The sequence below is a fragment of the Enhydra lutris genome, unplaced genomic scaffold, assembly GCF_002288905.1.
Source record: "Enhydra lutris kenyoni isolate GAN:26980312 unplaced genomic scaffold, ASM228890v2 scaffoldscaffold2, whole genome shotgun sequence".
In the NCBI taxonomy this organism is placed as follows: domain Eukaryota; kingdom Metazoa; phylum Chordata; class Mammalia; order Carnivora; family Mustelidae; genus Enhydra; species Enhydra lutris.
The window spans coordinates 8,383,209-8,408,123 of NW_019154086.1; the positions used below are offsets into that span (position 1 = coordinate 8,383,209).

General features: G+C 42.8%; 2 protein-coding genes across 5 annotated transcripts in view; one reads left to right on the forward strand and one right to left on the reverse strand.

Annotated features, from left to right (window-relative positions):
- Positions 1-24,915, forward strand: part of LOC111151235 (MCF.2 cell line derived transforming sequence-like 2) — a 282,214-nt gene that overhangs the window by 182,160 nt on the left and 75,139 nt on the right. For all 4 annotated transcript variants that reach the window (XM_022509077.1, XM_022509067.1, XM_022509087.1 and 1 more), the window contains one exon: positions 3,232-3,317. In XM_022509077.1, coding sequence (XP_022364785.1) covers positions 3,232-3,317 — 86 coding nt within the window. The remainder of the gene's footprint in view (positions 1-3,231; positions 3,318-24,915) is intronic.
- Positions 5,365-24,748, reverse strand: LOC111151247 (UDP-GlcNAc:betaGal beta-1,3-N-acetylglucosaminyltransferase 5). Its single transcript, XM_022509110.1, has 3 exons — positions 24,420-24,748; positions 20,096-20,202; positions 5,365-9,250 (listed from the first exon to the last, which is right to left on the reverse strand). The coding sequence occupies exon 3, from the start codon at positions 8,939-8,941 to the stop codon at positions 7,796-7,798; it is 1,146 nt and encodes a 381-aa protein (XP_022364818.1). The 5' UTR covers positions 8,942-9,250; positions 20,096-20,202; positions 24,420-24,748; the 3' UTR covers positions 5,365-7,795.

Here is a 24,915-nt window from a genome sequence, read left to right on the forward strand (position 1 = left end):
ATTAACTAAATTCTGGCACTGTCTACCTAGAGATAGAATCACTTCCCACAAGTTAAGGACTCAGTCCTGTAAGATTGCTCCCCTACCCACTTCAGACGCCATTTGAAAAGTCCAGGTTGTCCCTGATGCTTTTGACCAACCTGCTGTAGATCAGTTTCCCATTATACCCTCCTTGGGTTTGATTAATTTGCTAGAGTGGCTCAGAGAACTCAGAGAAACATTTTACTTACTAGATTACCAGTTTATCTCAAAAGGATGTAATTCAGGAACAGCCAGATGGAAGAGATGCATAGGGCAAGGTATAAGGACATGGAGCTTCCATGCTCTCTGAGCAAGCCACCTACTCCCCATCTCTATGTGCTCACCAACCCAGAGGCTCCCTTTTTGGGTGTTTTGGAGGCTTCATTACATAGGCATGACAGGTTAAACCATTGGCCATTAGTAGTTGAATTCAGTCTTCAGCCCCCTTCCCCCAGCCCCCAAAGGGTGTTGGTCAAGAGAACTGAAAGTTTCCACCCTCGAATTAGAATCATGTGCTTGGTTCCCCTGGCAACCAGCCCCCATAAGCTACCTTATTAACATAAACTCTGGTGGGGTTGAAAGGGGTTTATTATGAATAACAAAAGAAAACTTCATGGCTCTTATCACTTAAGAAATTACAAGTCTTAGGAGATCTGTACCAGATATAGGACAAGATCAAATACATATTTATTATAAATCCCAATATGTGTGTATGTATGTTTTGATGTTTTTCTTGTGGGCCATGGTCAGACTTTGAAAGCTACTGCACTAGAACACAACTAATTTGTCTAAACCTTAGCGAAATATTGGTATATAGTAAAGTTATTAAAGCAGCACCCAGATCTGCTGTGGATCCTTCCCATCACATTCTCAGTGGCAGCAGGGTTATATTCCATCAAACTTGATCAACAGAGGATTCTTTTTCTACCCTGACATCAACCATTTGACTCGTGGTCCTAGGAATATGGGTTGACACCAAGTCCATGCCCAGGCATTTCAGCAAGCCCATGTCTCATGCATGACAAAATCTATAAATTAGGACATCATCATTCAGCGTAAAAGATCACAGTCCATACCTATACACCTTGAGTCATTGTTATTTTTCTGTCCTTAGATTGTCATGAAATAAAAGACTGTACAATATACCACACCTACTATAGACCAACAGAAGAGTTGGAAAGAGCACAGTTCATTTTATAAGCAGTAGTAAGTTTTATGGTGAGAGGAAGTTTGGTTAGAAATAGTGGTTACTCCTTACAAAGGTCCTGTATGATGTGTTAGGGACCCAAAGACAAATAAAGCTAGAGCTCAAAGTCCAGCAGGTGTGATGTCACAGGCATAGTGAGGGACGTCACAGGGAGGAACTAGAGAAGGATGTGATGTAGCATTAACAGCCATAGTGATCAGTTCCACATTATAGAGAAAATGTGAAGAAAGAGTTCTGGTGGTGTGGTGAAAATAACCAGATTGATTTGAATCTGGGGACCGATATTTTACTTCTGTATATTGACTGAAATGAGAACTATCTACGAGTATCTGGTCAAATATATGTAATAGCGGATACTAACAATTTAGATGCCTAGTGAAATGATATCCTATTTTAAAAGAAACAAATAGGAACTTGGAATTGAAGATTGTCTTTGTATTTTAGAGCTGAATGCAAAACTGGTATCCCAAACAGCCCTTTATTTGTTAGCCTGCTTTCTGGATATGCCAGATTTGGGAGGACATCAGTGAAAAAGATCAATGATCCCTGATTTTCTTTCATTCATTGAACATTTTTGAATTGCTGTTTCTGTGCTTGGCATTGTGAATGACAAAAACCACCTTACCTTGACTGCTTTCTGTTAATCCAGTGAGAGGCGCCTCTTTTTTTTTTTTTAAGATTTTATTTATTTGTTTGACAGAGATCACAAGTAGGCAGAGAGGCAGGTAGAGGGGCAGGGGGGTAGGCAGGCTCCCTGCTGAGCAGAGAGCCCGATGCGGGGCTCGAACCATGAGGGGCTCCATCGATCCCAGGATCCTGGGATCATGACCTGAGTCGAAGATGGAGGCTTTAACCCACTGAGCCACCCAGGTCCCCGAGAGGCCTCTCTTCTTGCATTGTCCACAACCAGCTGAGAGCCTAGCTGAGCTGTTTTATAAGGAGACTTCTCATCTGTTCCTTAGTCTGGGGAAAGCTCATCCTTCACCTTTCAGCTCTAACTTATAGAGAATCTATGTATCTACTCACTATATTTCCTTAAACAATACTTTTGCTAGAGGCCCATTCAAAATCTATACTCCCTTTTGTGACAGCACGAAAGGACTCATTTAAACAGTACCTGGAAGGCAGGAAGAATTCAAAAGCTGGCTAATTATCGACGTGTTCATTATTAGTCAATATCTTTAAGATTCTATTGTTGCTATCAAGTTTATATAAACTCACTTCCTTGTTAAAACTATATTTTCTTGAAAGTAAAATGAGTAGTTTTGCCTCTCTCTGATAATTAAATGCCTAATATTCTGAAAAAGAGCCCCAGCCCTGTGTGGTAGATAGTGCTGTGCGGTCCATGTACTAGAGGAGGAAACTGAGGTAGAAAGGTTCAGTGAACTTGCCCAGGGTCTCAGAGCTGGCAGGTAGTGAGCCAGGCTTACGACCCCCAGCTTCAAGCCTGTACCAGGGGCCAATCTATACACCGTAAGGTACCAGCTGTCCCAGGACATGGTACGCTAGAATGGACTTGTGATTACCAGCCTGAGAGAGTGGACTCTGGGATTATTTCGTCTCTGTCTTTAACTCTTTGGCCTTGGGTAGGTTGCAATTTCTCCAGATGTTCATTTCTTACCCCCAGAGGGGAAAGAAGGGAACTACTGAGTCAAATGATCTCTTCACTGTTTCCCCTTAGCTCAAACTCTGAATCCTTACTGTGAGTCAACTGGGAAGGGGTAGTACAATATTAATAGCTGTTCACTATTAAGGAAAAATGTTATCTGCTTTTGAGAAAGAGTTTTTGATGTTTCTAAAGGAAGCCTGAAGGGCAAACTGTAACAGATCTGCAGAGGGGCTGGGAAAAATCCAAGAAAGAAAAAGAAAGATGAGGGACTGGGCGTGGTGCTCATCCAGAACACTGAAAACAAAAACGAACAAAACAAATAAATTGGGGAAAAGAAAAAATATACAGCCCCCAAATAAGATAGACGGTCTTACCAAAATTTCTTTCACTTCAGAATGAAGAAATACTGGAAAGCAGTCACGATGGAGAGAACCCTAAGCCAGAGCAGCTTGACAGTCCTGAAAATCTTTCCCCCACCAGGTAAGATTGCAGATCCTGGGCAGGAATCATTTTTACCCCTTGAGATGGTAGGGAGAGGGGAGTGTATCCTCTGTTTTAAATCTCATCACTCATTTTCCCCAGGTAAAATCACATATTTATTCTGCATACTAATCTTCATTTATGTACCTGAGAACAAACTCACAGATTTCATAAAAGCAAAAGCAAGAGCTGCACATGACTTAGAAACCAAGTTCCAAGTATACTCAGTATTTTTAAAAAATCAATTATCAAGAAAAAACAAAACAGTAAATGTAAACTAATGTTGATAGATTGAATTACTGGTTTGAAAGCATTTAAAAGGAATAGGTTCCCCAAAGACACAAGTTATACAAATTCAATGCTATTTTCAGACCACATGAAGGTATTTGCATGCATGTGACTGCTCTGCCATTCAGAAAGCCTAAATTAGTGTGGTAAACACCAAAAGCATAGAGGAAATTCATTTAAAAAAAAATCTTCTTTATACTCAGAATCTACATCATTAGTTCTATTCTAGCAATCATCACACTACTTGTATCTACACCATTTAACTTACTGACTTATGAGCCACTCTTGTGCCCATGATAATACTTAGCTTTTAGCAGGCCCTCAAAATATGTCTGTAAAGTAAATGAACCAAAGTCTTCAGGAACTTGCCATTTGATTAAAGCCCATATTAGTTTCATTAGACTACTTTATACTCTTTCACTTTAAGGTGTACTCAAGGAAAGGCGTAGGCTCTAACCAACTAAAATGTTATCTCTCAGTTACGGTAAATGGCCCACATCAGCATATCTGAAAGTGTCTTTATTTGGGTTGTCTCAGAAAAGCACCTCTTGGCAATGTGTTCTGTTTTTGTCCTTAAGTGACAGTGTATCTTTTTTTTTTTTTTTTTTTTTTAAGAGAGAGAGAGTGTGAGCAGGGAAGGCAGAGAGGGACAGTAAGAGAGGGAGAATCCTAAGCAGACTCCATGTGCAGAACAGAGCCCAACTTGGGGCTCAGAACTCATGACTCTGAGATCATGACCTGAGCTGAAATCAAGTCAGATGCTAACCGCCTAAGGGGGCGGGGGAATTACTTTAAGCCCCCTGTGATAGCACTGTGCACAGTCCCTACCTTCAGAACTTGTATTTTAGCTAGGAAAAAACACATGAAACAATTAGTCAGTAGCACAATAACATATGTGATTAAGTATGTATTTTGGGAGGAAGAGATGCTTAATGGAAGAGCACAGTTACGGTTGGAGTTTCAAGACTTCAAAAGGTCCAGGAGAAATGATGGTCCATTGGTTAACTTACACAAGGTGTGGTCATGAATAAGATTCGTGACTGATGATAGTGGCAGTGGGAGAAATACTGCTATGGGAAATCAAGAAGGAAAGGAAGATTCCATAAGGCCTTGGGGACCAAGTCGAAGAGATTAGATTTGATGCTCAAGACAGTAAGGAGCCTTTGAGGCCTGGAACAAAAGAATATCTACAAGCAAAAAAATCGCATGCTTCCAAGTTTTAAAACGTATATAGATTGAGTCACACTGTATCTTAGGCTAAGAACTGAGCAGGAATCGGGTAAAAAGCAGAGGAAAACATACTATGTACAAATATACAGAAGCAGCACTCGGATAGAAGGAGGCCTAAGAACGTTCCTGACTTTCAAAGACTAGAGTTAATGTGAATCTACTTTCCAACACGTAATGATAGCAAATAAAAGGAAAATGTAACCCTTTCCAATGGTGTTTGATGGCCCCATGGCTGCAGGTTTTCATCTCTTTCCTGAACAATTGATTAGAAAAGACTTCCCCGAACTTAGACCTTCCAGCATACGTCATTTAACAAACTAAAGAAGCATTTTAGGTGGTTCCATGAGAGAGGACAAAATAATCCTCTGTCCTGGGCACAGCAGCAGGTCTGAACAGCAACAGGATTAAGACTGTAGACTACAGACCTCCCTGACATTAAACAGAACAAGTTGATTATATAAACAAATGGGGTTCACATACAGGAGTTTAAAAAATTTGTGCAAATACACATCTGACAATTTTCAAGTTCTTTATTGGAAATCACAGATTTATTTTTAAAAACTCACTAATTATTTTGCCATACAAGAGCAAAATTCAAAATAATATAAATATTTAACATACTGGTATAAAATTAATAATATGGAAAAAAGATGCAAACCAACCAAGAGGTAAAAAGTTTTTAGCATTAACACTGTGTACAACCATCGTCTAACTCAAGTGACCATCCACTCTGATAGTTCAGTATCCCTTTGTTGACGATTTTTGAGACAGCCCTGCATTAAAGCACCAAAAATATTTTTTCCTTCTTTTTTTAAAAGGCTGGAATCCTTTTATTTACAAATATTCTTCTCAGTACTTTATATCGAACGAAGGAAGCATCTAGCAATTTCCTTCTTATTAAAAAAGGAAGTGCCTTCATATTTCCTTTAAATTTAAATCTGTTCCATTCTATTCTAAGCAAAAATAAGATGAACACAGTTGAGGGGAGCTCTTTTGCAAATAAATAATTTTTTCACAAAAGTATTGCTGTAAACAAGACCATCTCAATGGCCAGAGAGACACTTATGTTTTCAACCAATGGAAAATTTAAACAGTTACAAGTATAGATACCCAGGATATGTATGGCCAAAAGGCAAACGATTATTAAAGAATCAACTAATAAAAATTAATTGTAAACCAGCTTTGTCAAAATGTGATTTTGTTATCTACAGGTCTTAAAATTGGTCAGAAAATTGAAACTGTCATGATCTAAAAACATTGAACCTACTCTGAAAGTCACTACAAGCCCAGAATGGTTGACACCGTAGTTTGGACATTAGTTAAAAATCCTAAATTAATCTGAGCAATCAATGTAAACAAGCCTCAATTTTCAAAATAGAAAAAAAATTAACAAAAAATTCCTGTAAACATTAAAAAGCTATCTGCAAAAAATTACAGTATGTATCGTCCTCCAATTGTTTGCCAATTCTTTCAGTTTTATATTCTGCATGTTTCAGACCTCATCTAATGAAATGAGACATCTTAGTTTTCCCTAACAGTCACCTCTGCAGAAACAGAGGTTTTACAGTCAGTTCAACTGCTTTTGCTGAAGTCACCATTTTGGACGTCGTATAATCCCCGTGACAATAGTCGTCACCTAGTCCTTTCTGTAGTGAGGGGAGGTTTTGCATCATGACCAAATTTCTATCATGCCCTGTGAGATGAACGCAACTTACTCTTTCAGAGCTCAGCCACATCTCTTTGAATAGGAAGCTTCGTAAATATTTTAAACCTCATTCTGGTGACATTTCTATCACTTCGTTCTGCTTTCCAATGTGAGGTATTTCAAAATTGATGACACCTCTGATAATCATTTTGATGAAAGAACTGATTTTTTTTTTTTTAAGGTAGGATAGCTTTGATTTGATGTTGAATACTCTTGATTTTAGAATCTGACAAAGTACTGTGGTTTAGGAGATGTTGTTGGGGAGGGATAGGCTAATTTTCGTCATCACAATAATTTACACACTAAGAATTTTATTTTTTAAATTACAGAAAAGGAGAAAAGAGGCATTTAATGTTCTTTCTTTTTGAAGTCCTCTCCATTATTATATTCCTCTCTGCAAACTACATTCAAATAACTACCTTAAAAATAGGCTGATATTGAATATTTAAAAACCAGCTGAAAAATTCATTAAAATTGGCTGATTTGAATGAACAATGATTTCTCCCTAGATAAAGACCTTGTGAGCAATAAACTGCCCATGTTTTGTGTCATTTCTAATAATCAAAAAATTCACATGAAGTACCAGTTAGGCCAGAGCGAATGACAGCTCAAATTTCACATTACACTTTGGAAAATGATATAAATATATTTTAAATGATTCTAATACTATATAGGTAAGTTAGCTACAGGGATGTGACAATAATTGATTTGGCTGTTTCTAAAGAAATTGTGTACATTTTTATAAGTCCCCTCTGAAGAACAGGAACTTTCTTTTCAGGTTCAAGTACTTTCTCCTATGCCAATCCTCTGCTGCTCCCATCTCCCCCAGTCACATGCTCTCCAGTGAAAACTAATTTGTAAATCTGGTCTGACAACATACTCATTTCTTTGAAATGTTGTACTTTACATTCACTTAGTATTTTCCAAAAGCACTTACTCTAACACCAAGGCACCTTAATAACTTCTCTATGCCTCAAATATACACGTGGCATCGATTGAGAACTTGAGTTTCCCTTTAGTTTTGTCTCCATAACCCTTTTCTAAATATAAATTCCTTGAAATGAATTTGGGCCATGAAGTAGATAAGTTACACTGAATAGCTTCTAGAATCAAAGAAACATTCTGATAGACTGGGTTTTCAAAATATTTCTTCGTTTTTTCATACTCATTTTACTTAAGGTATCAACAAATACATAAAGTTTTTTCACCCAGGTTTGGCTCAGTGACAGTGAAAACATACAACATTCAAGTACCATTAGACAAAGGCGGCCCTACAAGGATACGTGTTAAGAGAGGTCAGTCTGCAGAGGAGAACTATCTTAATTATCCGGCAGTATATTTGACCAAAAAACCCTTTTGAAATTGTTTTGACTTTGGGGTCTGTGGCATCCCTCCAGAGGTCCTGAAGGTCTTGTACGTGTCCATGAGATGTCATCATTTTATCGTAGATGCAGGGATGATAAGGAGTTTTCCCTTCCCCAGAGAAAAACACATGGTGTTGTGGTACTATCCCCATTTTATTGGCACAGAGGCCCATGAACACATCATCTATGTAAAGACTAGAGTTAAGTGTCTGTGATGCCTCGTAGACTTTGGTGGCTACGTCGCCAGAGATCACGTAGGCAGCTCCAGCAGTATAGTCAGGGTAAGCCGGCCACTGGTACATTTCATAAGGGACATAGTATTTGCTGCGTTTGTCTCTCACAGGAGGAGCTCCGCGATGAACCCGACCAATCCAAAAGTCCTGAACACCAATTTTTTCTAAACTTTGAAGGTATTCGATAAGATTTGGCATATGAATAAATATGTCATCATCAGCTGTCATAAGGAATTTGGCATGAGGACAAAAGCTGTTTGCCCAACTGAACTGCAGAAGTAATTTAAGAGTAAGATTATAGAAAGAATCAGCAAAGTCTTGCTGGATTAGATCACTGTACACTTGATCTTCCCAGACCAGTTTTCTCTGCAGTTCTTCTCTCATCAGTGGGTTAGCAGGTGTCCCTAAAGCAAACAGAGTTTTGATGTTGGCATTAAGTTGAGACTGAACGTACTTCTCATTGCCCCACGTTTTTCTAATTGCGGAACGTCGATCGTAGTTTTCGGGAGCAGTTTTTACAAACAGTAACAGGAGGATGTCTTGTGCCTGACATTTCTCCTCATGGTTAATCAGGTACTGGTAGCGAGTCACCCCATCCACACTATGCTTAAGAGACAGGCTATCATTCACAAAGTCATAGCTATTTATGAGGTATCTGTAAGAGTAGGACTTCATATGGCTCACAATGTGATTATCGATGGGTCCCCAAAAAAACATGAGGCTTAGTATAAAACAAGTGGCAAATAACTGAATGAACTGCCATTTTTTTACTCTTCTGCCACTCACAAACATTCTGACATCCATGCAGCTCCGTTTTTACTTAGGGTTGGTTTTAAATGGGCGCTTGCTCCTTCGAGACCGTAGAACGTGGTACCATGTAGAACAGATGTCCATCTTAATACACGTCCGTCATTAGAAAAGTAGGAGCTTCTCGTGTCACAAAATACTGTCTTTTCATGCCATTTTTTCTGAGATTGCGAAAGAGTGGAACACGCAGAAGGAGGAGGACACTGGTCCGTCAGAGTGTTTCCACACCGGCATCCTTCACTGACTTAGGTGACAGGCCTCGTGTCACTAGTCCATGGGCCTCCTTCTGTGAGAGTAAAGTGCCACCTGTTAGAGTCAAGAAGAAAAAAGATGCCAAGTGAATGGGTGAGAGTGACCAAAAAGGAAGAAACAACTTTTTGTTCTTCAAAATGAAATGTAACGTGCCAGATGTGGACAGAAGGTGATGAGAGGCAGCTCATGTTTAGCAGGGGCATACAGATCTTTATTTCTTGGTGGGGGCAGGAGGAGGCTAGGGAAAGGGAAAGAACCATTCACTCCCTACTGTCCTCCCCTTCAGCATACGGAGACCCTTTCCTCATCTTAACCTTAAAAAATAAAAAGCCTCCCAAATGGCTATGAGCCTATACACTTGAAGTTCACAATCTCACATGGGTGTGTCCAGGAATATACTGATCTACAGTGCAGCCAGGATGAAAGGAGCAGCGGGGACCCCTTGTTTTAGGGCACAACACCTTTCTTACAAGTTGAAGGTTTGTGGCAACCTTGCGTCAAGCAACGGATTGCCATTTTTCCAACAGCATTTGCTCTCCTCATGTCTCTATGTCCCATTTCGATGATTCTCATAGTATTTCAAATGTTTTCGTTATTATATTTGTAACGGTGATCTGTGATCAGGTGACTGTGACTCAGTAAAAGCCTGGATGATGGTTAGCATTTTTTAGCAATAAACCATTTTTTAATTAAGGTATGTATATTTTTTAAGACACATTTCACAGATCACAGTATAGTGTGAACATAACTTTTGTATGTGCTGGGAGATCAAAAAATTCATGTGACTTGCTTTATCATGATATTTGCCTTATTGTGATTGGTCTGGAACCAAACCTGCTGTGTCTCCAAGATTATGCCTGTATATAGTTCAAGGCAAAATAGATGAATGATGAAAAGAAAGTTCGTAACAGTTAAAATTCATTAAAGCTTGCCCCAGACAAGACAGGAGTAAGAAAAAGATTTTGTTTTAAAAAATCAAGGTTTGTAAATCAGGGAGTCGAGATACATTTTCAAAAAGCACAGCCCAAACTCTCTCAAACCAAAATAACTTCGTGAGCCCCACATCTATATAGTCCTCTTCCTCCTTTTTCATTTGGAAACTCAACAGGCATCTCAAATTTAGTACATTCAAACCAGGAAGGCACAGGGTTATAGCCAAAGAGCACTGTCTTTGTAGTCTGGCAATGTGAACACCAGCGCTGGCTCTCCCACTGCCCTGCGGCGTGCATCTAATCCAGGAATCTGAAAAACTGGGATGACCCCATTTAACTCAGTCCTTATGCAAGTTAAGTGGGAATATTCACAGAAATATAGATAGAGGGAGGTAGATAGATAATTACCTTGCACACAGGGACACTCCAGTGCCATTTCTCATCCCTTCTACGGTCTTCTCCCCTAACACCTGCTGTTGCCATTTTCTCTTTCTTTGCGTCTGACTGCAGTTCATGCATCTGTGCCAAAAATCTGAAAGTCCTCCTTTTCCTCCATTCCATAGCCAGTTACTTAATCCTGTGAATTGTTTCTTCTAAATCTCTCTTCACCTCTTCCTGTTTCCATCACCTCTCACCCAGACGAGTGCAGCAGCCAAAACGATCCCCGACCGACCCATCCACTACCCTAGAATGACCTTTCCACAACTCAGATCTAGGGGTGCCTGGGTGGCTCAGTCTTTAAGCATCTGCCTTCGGCTCAGGTCATAATCCCAGGGTCCTGGGATCGAGCCCCTCATCGGGCTCCCTGCTTGGCGGGAAGCCTGCTTCTCCCTCTCCCTCTCCCACTCCCCCTGCTTGCGTGCCCTCTCTCGCAGTCTCTTTGTCTCTCTGTCAAATAAATAAATAAAAATCTTTTAAAAAATAATAAATAAAAATAAAACTCAGATCTAACCATGAGACTAACTGAGCTCCTTCACCCCCTTCAGACGTTCTCTCTAACAGTTGTCAGTACCGGAGTGCTGGCTGGAAGCTCAGCCATGCTTGCTAGTTCACACGTGGCAGCCTTTGTACCACAATCCTGTGGCCTGCTGAGCGCTGCTCTCTTTGCTAATAAGTAGTATAATATAATCTTCACTAAATTCTATAGGCATCCTTTTCTGGGAAGTCAGAATTGAGGACACCCTCCAGCACTACCACCAAAGATGTGGCTTCCTGTATTACCACAGCACATTCTTGCACCCATCTTCCCGGACTGACTTTTTAAATTTAACTGTCTCTGCCAATTACACTGTGAACTCTGTGACTAGGGCATGATGTCATAGACACCCTGCCCTCAGCATGCAGGTCAGTGTCTGACCTGGTAGGCATTCTCTGAATGTTGGTACAAAGAACCATGGTAGGGGTGGAGACATCCTTCACTCAAACAGCTGGTCACTTGGGAAGAACTGGGGTCAGGAGGCCCAGTCAGTCACATGTCCTCCCCTTTCTTTCATGACTAGGAGACAGCACCTCCTGTCCTCAAGTACTCTGTCCCTCATGGCTTATCTGAAGTAAGATACATCCTTTTGCCTAGAGAAATACTCTCTCCCCTCAGGGTTAACATATCAGTCGCCTGAGATTCAGATTGACAGGGAAAAGACAACGCAAGCTCCACTCAGTCCAGGCTGGCTGGGTAGCTGAGCCTACATCACAAGCCCCAGGAAAAAGGCTCTGCATTTGTGCTCAAAGATCTCAACCTCAAGTCCCCCGCCCTTTGGCCGTGCTATGAAACCAACTGCATACATTGAGAGCACCCTGCTCTGCTGGGCTAACCTTGGCTATGGGAATTCCTTCCCAGCTTCTGGCCCTTTACATATAGCTGTGTTACCTATCTGCCAAAGTTACTCCATGTTGGGCTGTAACAGCAAAGACCAGGCATGCAAAAGTCCAAGGAGTATGGGAGATCAGAGCCAACCCTCATGGAGACTTTGTCCAGAGATAATCATCTTATCTCATAGGGTATAGATTTTAAAACTTGCTAGTGCCTCTGAGGAAGTCACAACCAGTATTTAAAAAAGGAAAAGAAAAAGAACAAAATAGAGAATGGCATAATGCACTGAAAGTAGTTTAAGTATCATTTTGTGAAACTTTCAGTTTTATGTATATGTGGCTTCAGGTTGTAATGTAAAATGTATTTTTTGTGTGTGTGCTTTACCATCAACAGAGCAAGGGATAGATCAGAATTAGTAATTTCCCCTCTTGGTTTGGCTGGTCTTGGTGGACCGAATCCTCTAGAGTAGAATGGAAAAGACAGTGGGAAACATCAGTTTCTGATGGTGGCTAACATCAGTTTCTGATGGTGGCATCTGCGTAAACTTTGCAGAATCACTTTCATTCAGGGGGGAGGGGACACTTCCTCTTGGTCTTAATAGTGCTCACTTAGATAAGGATCCCCCTGTGAGGGCGGATATCCCCTTCTGCCTCTAGAACTGGATGCTTAATGTAAAACAGCAGAGAATTCTTAAGGGCAGATTTTAAGATCCCCTAACTGTTTAAGAATTCTAAGAAAATTATCAATTGAAACTAATCTGCAGTTTCTATTCCAACAGACCCTGGGCAAGACACAAAGAATAACCTTTGGAACTGCAGGCAAAACCAGCTTCTCATTTCTGAGCAGCTGCACTCATAATGTTGCAATGTCAGCTCACTTTGCACCTATTCCCAGTTGTTTACAAGTCTGAGCTTCTTGCTAGACAATCAGCCCACAGGCCTGACTCCTCCAACACCCACATAAACACTTGACTCACAGAGGCCCTAGTATCTCTCCAATGAATGGGGCCTATTACTCCTTTGGTTGGTGTGTTCTGCTGCTAGCATGCATTCTAGCAACTAGCCCAGAACATGCATTTATCCCCCTGCTCCCCACCCCTGATACATGTGTATTTACCTTATTTCCCTATATTTCTTCACCCGTTCCCCATTGATCTCAAAGAGTCAAAACAGTTTCTGAAAAAAATGACAAAGAACCTGTTGCAAAGCCAACAACCCACACTACTTAGTTAGGTTCAGAACAGCACGTGCAATTCTAAAACAAGATTCCTCCCACCTCAGCAGCTTGAATTGTTTAGCTGTCATTTATACCAGTCATAACCAAAGCCCACTGATAGGACTGATCTGATGAGGGGGCGATTAGGAAAGGTGAACTACTCTTTGGCAGTACCCAGCTTCACTTTTATAACAAAAGAACCCCCAAACTCCTCCAAATCGAACATAGTCCCTAGGCAGCATTGCCCGACCAGAAGCAAAAGGCCCTTCCATGGTCTAAATTCATGAATCAGAACCAAACAGCGTTGCCCGCCAGCCCTGGCTTTGCCGGTGGGCACCACGCACACTCATGGACTCCCCTCTTCTGTTTCACACAGAGCCTTTGGGCTTGTCGCAAACACATCTTCTAGCTTCCGGCTCCAAAGGGAGGGGAGGCCACCACAGAGAAACCCACAGGCCTGCCGGAGCTGGAGAGAAAATGCTGGGCCTGCCAGGGAACAGAGGAGCCAGATAATGCCTGTGAGCTCAGGAACCAGCCCACCAGAATGCTGTGCCTGCAGCTTCCTTTGTGTGCACAGTGCACAGTGCGCAGTGCAGGGACCAGGCCCCAGGCTGCAAGCCCCAGGGCCACCCCCACTGGGGGCCAGGTTCACTGTGCAACTCAGCCACCCTCCCTGCACTCTGAGTTCGTGACTTCATCTGCAGATTGGGGGTGAATGTCAATGTATTGTTATCTAGGGGATGGAAAAATTACAGATGACTTCAGAGTCTTGCTGGGAAGAGGAAACAGGAAAGACTACAGGAGAGAACAGGACAAAGAACTGCTCAGAGGCAAATACAGACAGTCCCCGACTTACGATTTGTGTATTTTATGATGGTGTGAAAGCACCATGCAGTAGAAACCATACTTCAAATTGGGAATTTTGATCTCTTCCTAGGCCAGTGATATGCCATGTGATAGTCTCTGGTGGTGCTGGGCAGCAGCGGCGAGCTGCAGCTCCCAGTCAGCTAGGCTATCATGAGGGTAAACAAGCACTACACTTACAGCCATTCTCTTTCTTACTTTCACTACAGTATTCAATTACATGAGCTATTCAGCATTTTCGTATCTAATACACTTGGTGTTAGATGCTTTTGCCCCACTGTAGGCTAATATAAATGTTCTGAGCACATTTAAGGCAGGCTAGGCTAAGCTATGCTGTTTGGTAGGTTAGGTGTATAAATGCTTTTTTGACTTCCAGTATTTTCAACTTACAGTGGGTTTACTGGGATGTAACCCATTCCTCCATTGAGCAAGACCTGTATGCAAATATTTGGACTATAACTTGGGTTTGCTTCTATTTGGACTAAAAAGAAGGAGCAGATTCTCTTGGAATTTTCTTTCCTATTAGAGAGAAGTAGCCAGAAGAATAAAGAATAGGAACATCAGAAAAGAAGATGGCTGACCCTACCCCAAATGCTTTTCAGTCTGGGAGCTGTGCCCCACAGTTACTCAAGAATATTTCTTCACAAGAGAACTCTTTAAACTCTTCCAGAAACAACTAGGGACTACAAGTAACCCTAGATGACCCTTGATTTTTTTTTCTACTTTGTTCTTGCTGGTAACCCATTTCTATGTTGAGTCTACTTTAGTGGATCCTGAAATACTATACAAAACCTGATGAAAATTTTGAAGTTTTAATCACGATAGTGAGGCCTACATTTTAAGTTCAAGTCAAACAACCTCAGTGTTCAACCTTTCAACAAATCAAGTATGTGAGTATTTGCTAAGGAATCATTATGCCAGTTGGGTGTGGTGGGAGTCATGCAGTAGTATTTCAGAGTCTCCTCTCTGAAAGCATCTACAGTCTAGCTGAGACAAGACTCAGGATGCCCACTTGAAAACTCAGTTCCAAGGACAAAAAGCAGCAGATCATAGTAAATTGCAGATAGCGTCACAGCACTAATTTAGACAATACCAACTCTAGGCAAAAAAGACAAGTGCCTGGTAGTAGAGATCAGTGACAGCAGGATAGGAGGGCCTGAGGATGAACAGGATTTAGATGGTTACAGGAAAAGAAGCAATCTGTTTCAGGCAAGAAAGGAAAAAAAATAACATCACAAATATTTGAGATACAAGCAGGTATTTGAAAGCAGAGAGATTGGGGCCTGCTTATGGTCGGGAACCTTGAAAATGAGGCAGAGGAGTCACCGTGTGCCGAGGGCAGCAAGAAGTCACAGATGTTTCAGTTTTTGTTTGAACGAAAACTGCCTTGTCAATATGCATGCACTAAGCATCATCTGAAGGGACTACGCCGGTGGTGGCACTCGGGATGGATGGGGGATGCCTGGAGATGGGGCCCCCAGCTCCCTCGGGGCCTCACACTGAAGCAGAGTGAGGTGAGGAGGCCTGGTCTAGGGTGGTAGAAGTGAGGAGGGAAGTCAGGGGTAAGGAAGACCCTTTGGAGGAAAACAAACCCAGCACTCCCTGCTGAGTGGCCTGGGATGGGAGGAAAGGAGGAGGGGGACATCTGGTTTCCAGCATTAGCCACACAGGAGGGCCAGCTGGTTTCCTGAGTTAGGAGTGAGGACAGCGTGTCTGGGTTTCGGCTGGTGTTGAGCAGAGGTGTGAGAGAGACAGCAGGTGGGGCAGTCCAGGGGGTCTGGACTGGAGGAGGCAGCAGGACTGCAGAGGGGGTAGTGCTCTGAGCATAAGGAAGGTGGCTGCTGGGAGGACCAGAGAGGAGCAGAGGGGCCCCGAGGAAGGAAACTCAGGGGAAGGAGGAGCGGGAGGAGGAAGAAAAGGAAACATCTGATTTTACTTTATGCGCACATAAATGCTGTGTGTATTTCACTTTCCGCGTCTGTGTGCATGTGTGTGTTTTACTTGATGTGCCCGTGCATGCATGTGTATATTTATGTGGCATCTCAATTTATCTGCGCAGGTTTGAGTTCAAGGACTAGGTAATATCATTTGACAAATGAAAGAGAATACTGTACAAATTCTGTAAAACTTCAGACGGTTATTTCTTCTAAAAAGGAACTATTTTCTTTCTTTCTTTTTTTTTTTTTACAGAGAAAGGCAGAGAGAGCACAAGCAGGGGGAGGGTCAGAGGGACTCCCCCACTGAGCAGGGAGCCAGATGCAGGGCTCAGGGCTCCATCCCAGGACCTGGAGATCATGACCTAAGCCGAAGGCAGATGCTTAACCATCTGAGCCATTCATGCGCCCCTAAAAAGGACCTATTTTAACAAGGGCTAATTCATAGAAAGTTAAGATGAGGTAAAGAACAGTAGAGGGTGACAGTCCTAGGGCAGGAAAGATTAAGGCCCCTGATGGTGCTCTAGGCAGGAGGAGAGCCCTGGGGCAAAGAGTGGGGTCTGTGCTGGGAGTCAGGAGGGGAGAAATGGGGGTGGGTGGAGCAGGGGAGGCAACTTCCAGGAGGAGCAACACTGAATCTGAGACCTGAAGGCTGAGGAAGGGAACTAGAGAAAGCCCGTGGGTTTGAATTCAAAATGTATTTGTTTTTGCTTCCAACCGTCTGTTTTTGACCATTGTTTCTGGCCATTGTTGTCATAGATCACCAACATCTATTCTTAGAGAAACTGTATTTCCAAGTCTTACTTAGTAGACCTGCAACACTCAAGTCTAAGGAGCCCTTATGTTATGAAGGGTATACCATTTTTTCACTTACCCTCCCACACACTCAACTTACTGGTAAGAAAGTCATTTAGGTGGCTTCACCTACAACTGCGTTTCCTTTGAAATTTCAAATTCCAGTTCGCACTCTCTGGTCTGATTGCTCTTCAACCACAGCCTCTTAAATAATCTCCCAGAATCCTCTGCCCACCCCTTACCTGCTCCCTAACACTCCCACCCCATCCGGCAATCGCCTGACCTTCCTTCTTCCCCACCTGCCTGTCTCAGATGAAGAATCATCTGGCACCTTTGTCCCCCTCTCCTTGGTTCCTGCTCTTCCACCCCAACGACACCAGATCTCGGGTCCTTCCTGCCTTTAGGCTGCAGGGGAGGCATAACCCCCTGGGCAGACTGTGTTACTACAGATGGTGATATCGAGCTGTGGGCAGAGGGCTCAATGCTATATGAGGAGACTTCACTTGTCCTGGACCTTCTCTCTCTCTCCAGTCCCCTCATCAGCCATGCTCAATCTTCTCCCTCTGTCTGTGCCCCTCACTCTTAGCTGGGGCTTCCCCTCCTGCCCACAGAAAAAGGAGAAGACATCACATGTATTGTCCCTTCTCATCCCCATGTGGGCCCCCTCTTCCCGGATCCCCAGGCTCGCCAACCCTTTCCATCCCCTTGGTAGAGCACATTTTCAGGGAGAGGCAGGGGAGGCACTCATTTACGGCACAAAACTTAAAGGTCATAAAAGTATAATTATAAACTAAGGATGTTCCTTCAGTACATCAGTTTAAAAAAAAAAAAAAAAAAAAAAAGCCAGAGTACTTCAACACTTGATATTTAAAGTTGTATTACTTATAGTCCCATATGAGACAGTTTTGGTTCCTGTCCAGGCATAACTCAAAGGGAAGAAATATGACATTTCTATCCATCCTTAGGTGGCATTTTGCTCTTCATTCCAAGCATTATTTTCCTGGCTTGTTCTAACCATCTATTCCCCCTAAAGAGAGCTAGGACCAGTCCTCAAGAGCCCAGCTGCCATGTTAAAGGAAATCAGGTTTAGCCCTAAATTTATGGTAAATGCTGTAATTTGTTCTCCTACATTTTTCTTAGTTAAATTCATTATAGTCATTGGTGGTGAGTAACACAACTGGGTATGGTTTAGTACAAACTGCCTATTCTGTTTGCTCAAAACGGAAGGTAACAACCCAAAATTTGAATTTACAACTCACATCTTAAGTGTGAAAAATTAAATATTCCCTCAGTTGGTATTTATTTTTTAATCCATATTTGAGTGTTTCCAATATAAAGCCTATAAAAAAGGAAAAATTCTACCCAGTTGGGGTCTTTAGGTGTTTTTGTGGCTGTGACTTTAGCTATAAAAATTTAGCTGAAGCCATTGGCAGAGATCAGAAACCACCTAGAGTTGTTATCTATCCAGAAACAATACAGAGTTAGTTCTGGATTCAGTGTTACCCAAAGACTCTAAATTACAACTTGTAGCAAGCATGGATGTGGGACAGAGGGAAAAATTAGTTCTAAAACCCACAGTGTGAATCTAGTAACAAGTTCCCCATCTATATAAACTAAATTATATGTTTCTTTATAAGTTAAACACGGGTGTGGATTTCTGTTTGCCGGTTATAGGGAAAAAAAAAAAAAAAAAAGACAAGGAAATACCAAATGAGCAAACAAGTAAAGGCAGGCCCTAAGTAAAGACAAGCACTAAGGAAACTGGTGGTGAGGGTCTATAGAGTATTATTATATTTCAGAGGAGTTACATTAAAAGTGACTGAAAATTCCTGGTAACAGAATTTGAAACAAACAAAAAAGCAGAAATACAAAGTAGGTCTCAGGGAGGTAAAACACTTGATTCTCTAAGCTCGACCTTCTGTACTGATTCCTGAGGCATAGTTGTTTGTGTGGACAGGGCCGCTTGCTCTTTTAAATACAATTCTTGTCAGTTTTGTTCTTGCCTAGTTAAGAAACAAATTTCTCCTTTTGCCCACTCTAGCAACAGTTGCTAGCCTAAGAGTGTTTACAGTGCTCTGGGCTCTGTTCTGAGTGCTTTAAGTTCTATAGAGACTCTTTAAGCCTCACAGCAACCTATGAGGGAGAAAGCTCTCCCTGTGTTGCAGGAGAAACTGAGGCACCCAGACATGGGGCTGACCACGTAACCTCCAAAATTCCAGAATCTGTGGAAGCTCAGAAGCAGCTGATGGGTTAATTCCAGAATCTGTGGAAGCTCAGAAGCAGCTGATGGGTTCCAGGAGGTCCTGTCCCTGAGCTCCGCACCTGCCTTCCTCCCTGGCACTGGCCAGCTGCTTTTCCTACAGCGTCCATCAGGATGGGAGGACAGGGAAGTGAGAGGGGCAGGGCCAAGAGAAGCACCCACCAAGGCAAAGAATCTGCTTCCTTGAAGTCTGCAGTCATTTACATTTTACTATCGCCTGCCTTTTGTCAGAGCTTGTTCTCACTCTCTCTGTAACCCACCCTTTCTTTAACCTTCTGTCTCAGTTTTCCCTCCTTCTTTTTCTTGGTCCCAGTAGCATAAGAGAATAGGCAAAGGCGACGTGAGTTTGTGTCCTTTGGGTGCAGAAAATCTTTCCTCCACAAAGAAGACTGGGGGATTTAAGGGCAGAAGGGGGTCAAGAAGTGAGGAGGGAAGGAGAGGAGAGCAAAAAGTACAGGACTCAGAGAGTCCAACTATTTGATGAATAAGCATTGGATGAAATGAAAGGCACGTCTGAGGTAATATTATGATATGAAAAACAGTGATTTAACAATAGGGTGACAGGGCACCTGGGTGGCTCTGTCAGTTAAACATGTGACTCTTGATTTTGGCTTAGGTCATGATCTCAGGGTCATGAGACTGAGCCCTGCAGTGGGCTTCCATGCTCAGCATGGAGTTTGCTTGAGATTCTTCCTCTCCCTTTGTTCCTCCCCCACCCCCACTGCTTGCTGCACACGTGTTCCTTCTCTAAATAAAAATAAATAAAATCTTAAATATAGGGTGACAGCATAACCTGGTATAAACCTATTATATGAACTAGACATACAGGCTTCTTGTCCAATGGCAGTTCATATGTCCTATTCTATTGTATTTGGAAGTAACATTTGACTGAGAGTTTACAGAATACAAAAAATAATGGTGTAAAATACAAGATGTATATTTAACATTCAAGTCTCAATCAACATTTATTATAATAGATTAGTAACATTTATTTAAATATCTACCTGTTGCAGGCATTAGGTGGAACAGCCCCAAAAGTAGGTAGTGCCTACATTTAATTAATTAAACAAATATGAATTTACCACATACTGTGTAGTAGGCCACAGGCAGGATGCGGGGAAGGCTTCCGAGATGTTTCCAGTGTATAACCCCCTAGTGGAGTAGGCAGGTGTTCTGGTGGAATCTGGAATCCAGACCTGATTGAGGCACCTGGGTAGAAAAACGAAAAGAGTTTTAGAACATGAACAAAAGTAGACATATTCTGTTGCTTCCATTTACTGGTCACATGAGTTTGACTTCGCTCTAAACAATGTGCCACAGTCTTTTCTGAGGATCATTTGAGACCATTTATTTGACAAAGTGTCGTCTAAATCAGGTGTTCAATCTATGCTAATTTCCTCTCTCCAGAAATTGTTCATACATCTGTACAATGTCAATACCATTAGTCAGTAGCTAATGTTCTTTAGGGGTTAATCACCTTTCAAAATGATAAGCTATACACTAATATTGTTCTAAAAAAATATTTATTAGATACAAGTTTTTAGAAATACTGATCTGATTGCTAAGGGGGCACTTAACACATCCCAAGTACTGGTGAGACTGAGAACAGTAGCATCATTACTAATTGGCTGAACATGCCTTTCCATCATCTTTGATAGGAAAGAACAATATGGCTCCCACAAGCACTTAAAAAAAAAGAATTTCTACAAAGATGACACAGCTAAAAAATTATAAAGCCCTGTTAATTATGGAGGAAACCCAAGCTGAGTCAGCTTTTTAACTTGCTTTGCCTAGAGCACTATCAAAAAGTTGCAGAAAAAATTGTAGGAAAAGGAATAAAGAGATAAAATATGAAATTTTTTTTGGATCTAAGCTGTGTGATAATATTTCGAACTTGGACTTTTAGGGACTTGTTGCCTACAGACATGGTAGAACATTCCTTTCTGTAGAAAACTGTCTTCCAGGATCAAAGCCTTCACTACAGAATATAAACAAAGTTTAAAAAATACGTTATAGATAAAAGCCAGTCTCTAAACTTCCAGCATTGAAAAGTAAAAAATCACTTTTTGTTTATTCTAAGTTTGCATTTCGCCTCATCAAGTTTCTTACCTTTCAGTATGAAGATTCTTATACCTCCTATATATATATATATATATATATATATATATATATATACATATATATATATATATATATATATATATACATACACACATAATATAAGAAAAATATCCTGGGGGGCTCCTGAGTGGCTCAGTGGTTTAAGCCTCTGCCTTTGGCTGGGTTCATGGTCTCAAGGTCTTGGGATAGAGCCCTACATCGGGCTCTCTGCTCAGCAAGGAGCCTGCTTCCCCCTCTCTCTCAACGTTGCCTACTTGTTGTGATCTCTGTCAAATAAATAAATAAACTCTTAAAAAAAGAAAAAGAAAAATATCCTAATTTGCATCGTTCTGGCTAAATCTTTGCTGGCAAATGGAAGAGCTCTTATAATAATTTGTTGTGCCTTAATTTCTGGAACATAAACACAATATATGCAGCTCCTAACAAGATTATTCTAACAATGGAATAAAATAATGGCTATGGAAATATTCCAAAAAAGGTTTAATGTGCTATAAAATGCAAAGCTTAGGGCAATTCAATTGAGCATGTACAAAATTCCAAAAAGATAGGATACAATGTTACTTCAGAAAGAGACCACTTCCTTCTGAATTTCTCCCAGTTTCTTTCTTATAACATCCTAATATTCTGTTATGTAGATTATGGGGCAGTTGGTCCTGAGAAAGAACTCTACCTACAATTTGAAAGTCACCAAGTGCAATGATTCCAGCCAAAGTGACCCATTTTAAAAGATGACCCATTTCAAAACCCAAGAGTTATTATTCAAGCTGTTCTATATTTAAGAATTAGAAAGTTATTTCACTTTCCTACAATCTTTTTATTTGAATCAATCTTTTATAAAAGGGGAATTTGATCTCCATTTTAAGGAAATGTAATGTGACGTTTTTACTTGCTAGAGCCTGCAGTTTATTTTGAAAATTATTCTCTACATTCTGAGGTTTTGGGGACTTTTTTGTTTGGGCAAGTCATTTGTGTGTAATAGCACCAATGCTTCCTAACCACCCTTCATTTCTCACTTCCTCGGAAACAGTTTCTCTGAGCTTTAGCCTGAACTCTCCCTGTCATAAAGCTCATCCTTATCAGAAGGTGTTGGGGGTGAGCCCCAGGGGAACTGAGGTGAGTTAGAGGGAGTCAGCCTCAGCTTTAGCCTCCCAGTGCTCAATAAATGGAGGGGGCTTGTAGGAGAAGAAGGGACGGAGAGAAGGAGCAGGAGACAGAAGGGTCATACAAAGTGTCTAATGTAAACCTTTCAGGTATCGAGTTTATCTTGCTTTAAAATAATAATTAAAAAAGAGTTGAACAAATAAAGCAGTCCTCCCTCCCATGTGACAAGATACAAAATCTATCATTAAGTTTCTTTTGAGAAACTTAATTTCTCAACTTAATTTTTCAGCTGCTAATCACCAATTTCCCTTTCAGAAAGTTCAAGAGGGGCTCTTTTCTGCGCTACCACTGAACACAACTATCTGAGCATCCTTTTCTGGGTCAATTTCAGTTTCTCACATCTCTCTCCCTTCCCCCATAGGGACCAGGCAAAGTTCCCAAAATAAAGACACAGAGGAACAAATCCAATTCTAACTGATGTACTTTCATCAGAGAATTACCCTAAATAAGAGCTACAAGCCACCAGCAGACACTGTGCAGTTACAACATCGGTGTCCCTTTAACATGACCCATAACCTACGAAAACCAACACTGGATAAGAAAAAATATAGGCTGTGTGGTTAGAATCGGATGCAAAGTTACTACTTTGACCTATATTGTATCTGGGTAAGCAACCGGCTGTCACTTCAGGTTACAAAATAAAATTCGGCAGTTAAAATAGAGTGGCCAAGACCTACCGGTAACAAGAGGTCTCCTTTCCCAGTTTCCTCTGCCTGCCCACTTCCTTGTCTCCATTTCCCTAGTCGGTAACTCGCCGAAGGTTTCCCCAGTCTGGCGGCTTCCTAATTTCCAGCCCGACACAGGCTTTCTACCCGAATTCACCCCTGCAGCGCAGGGATGGTAGCCCGATTGGGGATCCCATCCGGAATCCGGGAACCACAGGGCGCGGTGTTCGCCCGCGGGCTCCCGCGCTCCGGCCCGCTTCGGTATCCCCGCGCTGCGTCTCGGTATCCGCCTCACCGGAGCTCCCCGGGGGACGAGGAACCCGCTGGGCCCCAGAAAACTTAACCCCAACTGGAGCTCCGGGGCCCCAACCTACCTGCCGCACTCGGGCGGCACTCGGCCCGGGGTGTCGGCTGCCGGGCGCCCGCGCCCGCCAGCCAGAGCGAACAAAGACGCTCCGGAGAGGGAACGCGCCCTCCCCTTCCCCGCCCCGCTGGCGGGCGGCGGGCAATCCTGCCCCATGGCGGTTAGGGCCTCCCGAGTCTGGGCCGCTCGCGGTCCCGGCCAGAGCAGAGGGCCAAGGCCCGGGTGTCTGCTCCAGCCGTGCGCCCTGGCCCTGGCGCGCATTCCAACCTTAAGTCCTGGAGCCACCCATGCGAGCAGGCGTGGCTTCACCTCCTCTCGGCTCCCTTCTCCTTTCTTCCCCTGTCCGCCCTTCGGAGACCTCTCCCGGTCCAAAGAAAGCTAAAGGAGAGTCCGACCCTTGCCGTAGCCCGAGAGCTGCTCCGGTGAGGAGGCGCGGTGCAGTAGGGCCGCCGCTCGGGGCAGGGGCGGGGCAGAGGCTGGGCAGCCCAGAGCCCTCTCTGCGGACCACGGGAGTCGGTCTCCCGTCCCCGGCACAAAGAACCAACCATCCGCGGAGCTGAGGCTTGTCCCCTCCAAGCGTGCCAGAACTTCCCCCATTTAGTGATCCGGAAGGGAAGACAACATTTCCATCCACGAGGGCCCTCGGCCCCTGTTAGGGTGCGGTGGGCTGCAGAGCATTTTTTTTTTATCGTTACGACTGATCACACATATGAATTCCATGCGAAACTGGTGTCCAGACACTTTTCATTAGGAAGTAGAATTTGTTAGACCAATGATCCTTTCGTTCAGAGCACACAACAGTTACGCATAGACGGTGGGTAAGTTTTGACCGAGCTGCAGTTCTTTGATCATCTGATTTTCATTCTTAGAGCCAAGAGTTCTAAGGGCAGGCTAGTCTTTTAAAAGATCTCTTGTCACGCCACTTAAGCCTTGAGCTTCTGGGGCCTAAGTCACAACAGAAGAAAACCCTAATTTACATCAAACTAAGCTTCCCTACAGCGGTTCTTTTTTAAAAATACAATTGGGGAGGGATCACCCCCCCCCCCATGATTTTACCTTCAAGCCTAGCCCAAATTAGAAGACAGCTTAAAGCAAAACTCACCAAGTCCAAGCCCAGCTCTTTAAATTCCTAAGTCAGAGGTCGGCTGTCTTCCTGGCGTTGGAGCGAAAGTCGGTGGTCTCAAGAACAAAACTTGCCCGCTTTAAATATTCGGCCAGGACTGGGTAGTCAGCGCTGAACTCGGCTACCTTCCCCGGGCGGGGGCGGGCTGGAGCCAGAGATTGGGGAGGACCCAATCAGGGGCTCCCGGCGGAGGGTGGGGGTGCGGCACCCGGGAGCCTGCCCTGCGGCACTGCCAGTGCACGTTTCCTGCACCTTTTGGTGTTCACTGCCAAAGTCGAACGTGGCCCGCGCCTCCGCCGCCAACTCGGCCTGTTGCTGAAGGTTGATGGGTCCTGCCCCGCCAGTTCTTGTTGGTGTTTGACGACTCCAGGAAGTACCCACCCTACCGCGTCTTCATTTAATTGAGATCGTTAACTTCGATGATCCACTGTGAGCCAGAATCCGCAAGAAGGGCCCCTTTGAGTTGTTTCCCCTT

What these genes read in the sequence shown, in the direction of transcription:
- LOC111151247 (XM_022509110.1), bottom strand. Translation starts at nt 8,941, where the DNA reads ATGGATGTCAGAATGTTTGTGAGTGGCAGAAGAGTAAAAAAATGGCAG.